Below are 8,592 nucleotides of genomic sequence, written 5' to 3'. Positions count from 1 at the left end.
TCACTATCTTAGCCGCATCTTGCTCGAAGAGTTGAGGCTATTCGCTGCATAGTGATTGGCAACCATGCGATCTTACTCAGTTATAACTGTTAGTTCCATTTTTAAGCAGCAAACACCTTAAATTATCAGGAATTTCAGCACTCGGGAGATTTTTCCGCCTTGGACATCTCACAGGAAATTTGAGCTGATCTGATTTCGATACAGACTGTAATAAAGTAAAATCAATCAAAAGCTGATCTGTTTCAATCCAAACAAAATTGGCTATCACTGCAGATAACCGTCATCACGGTAAACAAATCAAGTGCCTCATATTTGATTATATCCCAGACTGGCTTCTACAGCAACACTTTAACCACAGAGCTGCAGTACATTCTGCTGCAGGAAGATTATAGGAACATTATGTATGTATATAAGACAAACATATAACATAGAAGCTTTGATTGGATCGTTACTGCAAGCCCCTACATGAATAATACAGGAATATTACAGGGGGTCTGCCGTTAGGGGTTATAGCCGGGTTGTCATTGTGTTTTACGTGTTCGTCCAGGGGGATGACAACGACGCACCAGCAAATCGGCTATGAGAGCAGGTCATCTCTATCTGAGGGAACAGAGAGCGAGAGAGATGGAGAGAGAGGGAGGCTGAGTGAGGGGGAGAGAGGAAGGGAGGGAGGGGGAGAGGAGATGAGATGAGAGTGCAGCAGATGCACAAGGTGCTCCTTCTCTCTCAGACCTGCAATAGCACTCAAAGATCATGGATAATAAAAAAGTATTTCAGTGGATATAAACACCTTTTTGCGCACCGGATGGATTGCGGTGCTTGTTTCCCTCCCTCTTATTGGGCTGCTGGAAGTCGTGGCTATTTTACGCACACGTGCGAGCGCTCAGCTTGAATGACTGAATGTCCGGATTAAAAACCCCTTTGGATCTTTTTAGGGGGTACGAGACATATAAAATAGATGGCTGTAAGAATCAAATAGGTTTCCCAGGGAGTGGAATATTTTCTAGGGTACACTTGCAGCCCACATGGCTTTACCAAACTCACCGGGGTCTCCCGAAGCTGGGAAGCCCAACCCCAGCGTCATAGACCTGGGGACATTCTTCGTCGACTCGGACATTATATTTGGGTTTACAAGTCACCTGCTGAAGAGAAAAACAAAGGTAAGAGTTTTCTCAAGGGATGTTTGAAACAAACGCTATCTCAGAGAGCATGTTCTTGCTGGAGCGCTGTTTGCACAAGTGGGAAACAGTGACGAGCCAGATAAATGATGCGCGCTTGACGGGTCCTGTCCGCTATTCAGGACCGTGAACAGCACCTCGTAGCATCTGCGATCCCTGTTAACCTCCAGCTTCATTCACTGATTTCAAGAATCTCCAGTTTTGCGTATCAATACTTTCTTCAGCATTTTGCAGCAAATAAAAGTGCCTTAACTTAAATTCTCTTTAACTGCTGTTAAAGTAAACGAGGAAAAATACACCTATAAGGCTTGGTAGACAATTCAATGACAACTTACCAACATATTTAAATATGACTTATAAGCTGGTGTGGAAAAAATGTTTATTACAAGGTGCGTTGTTTAATTTAAGTTTTAATTTCCTAATAATAAATCTTCCAGTGTCTTTTGACAAGCCCCTTTCAGCCCCGAGAAATGTTGCAGCCGACGATAAAAACATATATTGGAGGTTATATTTACGTTTAAAACGTCACCATTGGCTGATATGACTTGTGCAAAAGAATTGGACGAGAAAAAAGTGAAATAAATTAAAATCTTTTTATGGGGAGAGAAAAAAGAGAAACCGTTTCTTATGTGCAGGACAGCAGGGCATGTGGCGACTGTCGCTTACATCACCCGCATGAAATATTCAAAGTTTACCAATTAAATATTTAACCGTGGAGAGCCCACCCTCTTCAATTTGAGAGCTGGTGTTCTTTATTTCTGACGGAGGATGGCGCCAGAGTAACATCAGCGACAAACATCCCTGCTCCCGGAGAGGCAACAGTTGACGGTGCACCCTGAAAGCGAATAAAGCACAAAATCCTGCAAGAAGATTCATATTATCATTATCATTCATGTAAGATGTTGTCTTTGACATTAGTTTAATTAAGCTCCAATTTAGGGTTTTATATAGCCCTACCTACCAATTTTATTTCTATATGCGACAAAATCCCCCCAAATAACAGATTGGGTACCTTAAAGTGATTAAGGCATCTAGTATTATATTTTTCATATATAATATATATATTTTTAATCTCTTTATATCTCTTAAGATATTTTTACATTTAATACAGTTGTAAAACTTTAAAACTGTACTCTAGACTATGGCTATTTAAATCCGCGCGTGATAAACTGAATAGAGCAAGCTGAGAGAGAAACTACTGAGATTTTCAATAAAGAAATAGTGGAAACGTTTTTATGCAGTTAAATTAGTATAATATTCGATAATGGTTCACTTCACAGACAACTCGATTGCCGCATGAGCAGGGAAGTTTCTTTATCCCTCCCATTCGGAGAGTAACACCGCCTCCTGCGCACGGCTGAGTGCCCTCCTGTACCAAAACTCCTCCACAACTTTGGAGCTTCATGGGGCGCACTCACAAGTTGCCTTCGCCCAGCCGCCACCGGTCCGGTGCGATGTGACAGATGACTGATAACCTTCAGTCCGGTCTTCGGTGCAGCCTATGGCTCGGCCTCACATTTTTCAGCCACAGTATCCATGAGTTTCAAGACGTTCTCCTGAAGGTGCAACCTTGAGTTGGGAGAATGAGCTCCTCTTGGGGCAGTTCAGCTTTTGATGGTGGAGACCATGACAACCGCGTGTTCACTGTAAGTGTCTCCCTGCACAGGATTACGTGTAAAAAAACCCTAATTTGCTTATTCTTAAATACAGTTTGCATTGTTTTTATTTACATCAGCTTTTGTGAGGTGCGCACTTCAGGTGCTCTGTATTCAAACGGGTTGTCAAGGTACAGGCAAAACAGCTTCACCGTCACAGTTGGACGCTTTTTAAGTGCAAACTACTCTTTTTTGAAACCTCAAAAGTTAACCAAACCTTTGCTTGTTCCGAAGGTGGAGGGATGTCCGGGTGGAGACTCTCCCGCGACCCCCAGGAAAAGACTTCACTCCGCGGAGGAAGCGCAATGGAGCAGCCGACCTCCTCCTGAGGGCGCCGGGTCGGTTCCCATCTCCGAGTCGGAGGAGAAGGGAGGCTTTTGCCAAAGTTGCCAGAAGAAAGTCTCAGAGCTGAAGAAACAAGCGCTAGCTCTGGCTGACCAGAATTCACTGAAGGTTGGTGTTATAATTTGTAATCTTTGAAATCTTTTAGCCCATTCTGTCGCTCACATTTTAACTTTTTTTGTTTGCATTGAAAAGTACTGTGATCACCCAAGTTGCGCTTCTGCTTTACAGTAATTCATGGTAAAATTTTCATAAAAAGCCATCAAGCAAGCAAATTATAGTAACTATTACCACAGAATAGTGATAGGAGCTCTGTAGTGATGCTTGTGTCCACCTGCACCTGCTCTTCGCATTGAAACATGAACAGTGAAATTAGATCCAGCTAATGTTTCACCAAGAAAGCTCTCACAGTCCACTTGCAAAGTTGTTTATTGCTATACTTGACTTCAAAATGCTGGCTCTGGATGTGAAAATGGAAGCTTTTGAGACTTTGAAAGTGGCCTATTGTTTGGCTAAACAATGCTTATCTTTTTATTTTGCTGTTGGGTGTGGGGGGGTCGAAGGGGCCGAAACAAGCAGGCCCCGCTCACGTTGGAGACTGAGGAGGAAGTTAAGTCCCAGTCGACCTTCGCTGTGCATTGAAAGTGTTCCTGTGCTGCTGCTCCCACAATTCCCACCGCTGTTAAATATAGGCCCTGAGACCACTGTTGTTGTGGCGCGCTGGTTTTTGCCCCAGGGTCGGTTCTCCTTTGTTGTACCATTTTAGAGGGAAAGTCTCAAAGTTAGATTGGATTACTGCTCTACAAGGTTCACCCTGAATACGCCTGCACCTGATGTTCATACAGGAACAGAATACATAAGGGAGAAGGAAACATTTGGACAGCACCTGTGCTCCGGTTTGAATCACCTGTATGTGTGGTCTAATCTTTAAAGGTGGTTTTGAGTGTATCAGATCTATAGTCAGGTTTCAGGTTAAGTCCACACATTAGCCAAACCCTAACTATTATTATCTGCCCTGGGAACTGACCTCCCCTTTTTTAGTGTGGGACCCTCCAGCAGTACTTTGTGGCCTTCAACAGGTGCTCTGGGCTGAAGAAAGAGACGAAGACTTCCCCTCTGCCCCGTATTTTGCACTTGTTGATGGCTAAATTGCGCCTTAATTCCGGGGTGGCAAACAGTGATGGCAGGGTGCTGTTATTGTACCAGCGTTATGGTATAGGTTTCCCCTAGGTGAAGGATAATAAAACCATTGTCTTTGTGAGTTTGAGCTGCTCACCTGTTGGGCCTCATAGGATGGATGCAGTTATGGATGATCGCTTCCAAATTACTTCCTCCATGGAGGGAAGAAGGTCAACACGGTTATTCAGGTGGCCTGCTGGGATACCTGCTAGAGTTCAGCCAGTGTTGTGTCTGCGGCCGTCATGGGAAAAATGAGTGCGGAGACTGTTTACTGAGGTCACACTTCCCCTCCCTCCCCATCCGCCCGCCGTCCCGTTTTTGAGAGGAGGAAGTCAGCTTGGTCCCCAGGCATCCCTCCCCCCCCCTTCTCTGCCGTAGACTTATTGTTTGAATACAGTAGTAGTAGTGAGTAGATAAAAATTCAAGGAAAAGTGTTTGGGTCAAGTGAATGTGCTTTCAGACATGAAGCGACTGGAGGGAAAGCTGACTTTTAACACACATTGAAGTCCAGACAGCTTTTGCATTTTCCTGTTTGGGTCTAAAGGAACAAGAAACTCGGGGAAGTAAAGCCCTTCTCCCCTCCACGCTGTTGTTTATTGTGGCTCTGTGGAGCCCAGTGGTGTAAGTGGACAATTGCAGCAATGCAGTGATGTTTTTGTGCACAGTCCACTTGCTTTGAATGTTCAACAAAGCAGCAGCAGCAACGATTTTTGCATAACATTTACAATGAATTTCTGATTATAACCATTTTATGACATCACGCTAAGGGGGTCAAGCCTAAATTAACTTTTCTGAAATTGGGTCCTCGAGCTACTACCCCTACATTTTAACTGCCTTGACACATTTTATGTTATTCAGAGAGAAGATAATGAAAAGTCTCGTGGAAAAGTGCCCTTTCCTGAAAGGACAGGTAAAAAAAAGAAGAGACGCTGACAACCACCAGACTTTATTTAATCAAGGCACTTCAATTGCTTAATTTGCATAATTAAAACCTACAATAATGAATGCCTTGACTAGAGAACAACAGAGAGTCTGGATTTCCTAATTCTAGCATGCTTATTGTGGCTGGACACAGCAGTTGGTGAGGTATGCCACAAAGTAAAACGATTGCTTGACTCTCAGTTTCAAAGAAACCTGTTAATTTCTTACTGCAAGCTAAATTAGCCAGCTTTCGGCTAAAGCTTAGCGCCATATGGAGAGGTGAGGTATCAATTTCCACCTAGCTTTCAGTAAGAAAGGGACTAAGTGCATCTGCAAAACCATTAAACTATTTTTAAGATCAAATATGAAAACTGTTATTTGCAAATGATGTCTATGACTTTTGTACTTTTACTGATAATATAAATTTTGAGTTGTGGACGTATTTTAAATATTTCCATTTTCCAAACCATTGCACTGAGGTTTCACTGCAGGTCAGTGCTGACAGACAATCATAAATAAAGATGCCTATGAATGTAAAAACCAGCCTTGGACCTTGTGGAGTGCACGAGTGTGCTGACTGCTTAACAGAGAATGTCCTGCGGGCCTGTGAGGGTTTAAAGATTTGGATTAAGCTGAATTGTTGGTGTTTTTTATTGCAGCCAGGCCTCACCTCTGCCATGAGGGAAGTGAGACACTGACCTCTGCCCCGGCCACCATACAGATCAAAGTATAATGAGCAAGTGAATCAAGTTAAATCTTGCTGATAGAGAGCAAACCACAAGCTAACCAAGAATACAATGCACTGCTGATATATGCACAATGTGTTCCAGCCTATTATGGATAGGGTGAGTGAATGTGACTATGAATGTGGCTGCACAAATTAATTTGAACCACGAGGCCTTTTTGCCAGGTTTTTCATGATGAATTCATAAATTACAGGAACGGTAATTTTCACAAATGACTCACTGGGATTCATGTTTGATTTGTTCCTGCTTTGCTCCTTATTTGACCCTCGATCCATTTAAAGTGCAGCCTCGTTAGTGAATCCATATAACTGTCTTGGATCAGGTTTTATTTCCCGAAACACTACAGAAAGGAAATTAATCAACCTTATGTCATCCAACAAATGTTTCCAGGCCAAACAGTTACTGGCATAGCATGTTCTGAGCATGTTTGTCTTTGATTTATGATGACCAGAGATAGGTGAGTCAGAATACACAGCTAAGGATTCAGGAATGATATTTTGCTATTTTGCACAAGCGAGCGTGTGTTTAAAAGTGTCCAAAACATATAGGCGAGAAATGGGTAAATGACTGCAGCTCTGCAGGCCTGGTTCCCGTTACCTCTCCTTTGTTGACTGCCCTCTGACATTTCTGTCACTTCTCTCAGCTTTTATGGTGGGTTAAGGTTTCAAGGAGCTGACCTGTGCAGGAACAAGAGCACACTGCAGCTTCGCTGTAGGAGGGCAGATGACAGAGGACAGAGTGAAAACCCAAACTGACGTAGACTTAAAACAGAGCATGGCCATATTATTCTATTCACCTCTAAGCACCTGAGCCCCCGAGGCCCTCGCTGATACGTGTATGTGTGTGCCTGTGCGGCTGCTCAGCAGTGCGAGCACTGCAACGGGCCTGGGAGGAGATGAGAGACGAGGCAGGAGAATAGAAGAGACTCTGAGCTGAGCTGTGCTCTTGCTTTATCCCTGCATGCGGTGTGACTTCTGCTTTATGGCATGTGGCTGTATTAAACTGTAGGGCAATAATCTGGTGTCAAGTGGTGCAGAGACCATAGACATCAGTCATGCTGGTACCATGCTGTACTATATATGGGAGCCTCAGCAGCATGCAGTTGTGTACTGCCATTTTACCCAATCCCCACAGCTTCATTTATCCAGTGCTGGGTGTTGCGGGAATGGCAATACTTTTTCAGTATAGACCGAAATTTGTCTAAGACACCCCGAATTGACAGGCGCCTTTTTCTTTTCTCAGTGGAACAAAGCACAAAGTTAGTACTGTGAGCGCTGCAGGAATTTAATTGCCTTGAAAAAACCTCCTCCAAAAACCTTCATCTCCATTATTTTTCAGCCTGTTATTCATCTTCATCTATACTTCTGAACTGCCCAGTGCTCCCAGAGCCCTTTAAATTTGAACAGTGGAACAACTCTGTCAGTAGTTAAAGGAGTGTAAAGAATTTCTCATTCACTTTCTTGCTTCCAGATTTTCACAGCTGGTCCTGCTTTCAGAGCACTTTTACTGGCCACAAACCTTATTTTTTAACCTCCAGGCAACTCTGGAATGAAGGCCACATCTTCACTGTGTCTGCTGCAGTTTCATTTTACATCTTTAATTTAGTGAGCTGAAAGTGAATTGACCCCAATTGTCGCTGGCCAGTCTGCCACTTATCACAATTGCAAGGGTAAATTGGTATGAGGCAGAGAGCAGAAAATGGGTTCAAGGTGCACAGATTCAAAGTCTGAAGGGTCTGGATGGAAAGTGAGCTGCAGTGAGGCTGATGCTCATCACCTTTCATCAGGAGGAGACCGCAGGAATCTGTTGGAGGAGGTTGCGGAATTCTCCACCTGGAACTTCCATTCCTCAAGTCTGCATGTCACTCCTTGCTCAGAGGAGCAAGATGAAACAGGAGCTGACTGAGGCTCCCCAGCAGATGCCCACTAACACACATACACGCATAATGTACGCACACAAGCAGGCACACGCACATATTTGCTTGAATGTGTCCTCCTTTGGCCATCTGGCCCTTTCTGCTGCTACTGCATGCCATTGCAGTGTCTACAGAGAGCCGTGCAGATGTTCCCACAGTTACCTGTCAAGGTGAGCAAAGCTTTTTAGAGCTGTTTAGATGTGGGCATTTACCCTGCTGCTTCCAGTTATCGCTTTCCATCTTAGATCTTCACTGTAAATATACACTCCCAATAAGTGAGCTTTGCATTTAGAAAGAGATAGAAATGTAGACAAGAACAGCTCTGTCTCACAAGTAGCAGATCACTGTATCTAAACTGAAGTCATTGCTGTCAAGGTATTAGGTCAAATTAAGCAGGCAAGAATAAATCTTGGAACTAAAATTTTATGTCAGTGTTTAATACATTATCTGAATCTTTTTGTTTCTAACCCATCTTCTGTATGAGTAAAAGCAACTACCAGGCTTCTGCAGCTGTAAAATCATTGCATTATCGGCAGGGGAATATGCGTTATTAACAGTAACGAGAGTTCATTTAAAAATCATTGCACGCCTCTATTAAGGGCATTTCATCTGTCATGTTTGAAGGTTTTGGCTGGTCATAGTTTTGTCACTATTTA

General features: G+C 43.4%; 1 protein-coding gene across 2 annotated transcripts in view; it reads left to right on the top strand.

Annotated features, from left to right (window-relative positions):
* Positions 1-693: 693 nt before the first annotated feature.
* kif26ab (kinesin family member 26Ab) overlaps positions 694-8,592 on the top strand; it is a 67,861-nt gene continuing 59,962 nt past the window's right edge. Inside the window, exons 1-2 of one of the 2 annotated variants that reach the window (XM_042218214.1) lie at positions 694-1,160; positions 3,068-3,286. In XM_042218214.1, the coding sequence (XP_042074148.1) occupies positions 1,026-1,160; positions 3,068-3,286 (354 nt within the window). In that variant the 5' untranslated portion in view covers positions 694-1,025. Of the gene's footprint in view, positions 1,161-2,529; positions 2,825-3,067; positions 3,287-8,592 lie in introns of those variants that run through there. The other variant, XM_005916730.3, reaches the window with a different exon arrangement.

This window comes from Haplochromis burtoni, unplaced genomic scaffold (genome assembly GCF_018398535.1).
Source record: "Haplochromis burtoni strain Fernald_Lab_line unplaced genomic scaffold, NCSU_Asbu1 Contig_16, whole genome shotgun sequence".
Classification (NCBI taxonomy): Eukaryota; Metazoa; Chordata; class Actinopteri; order Cichliformes; family Cichlidae; genus Haplochromis; species Haplochromis burtoni.
This window is presented reverse-complemented; position numbering and strand designations above follow the sequence as displayed.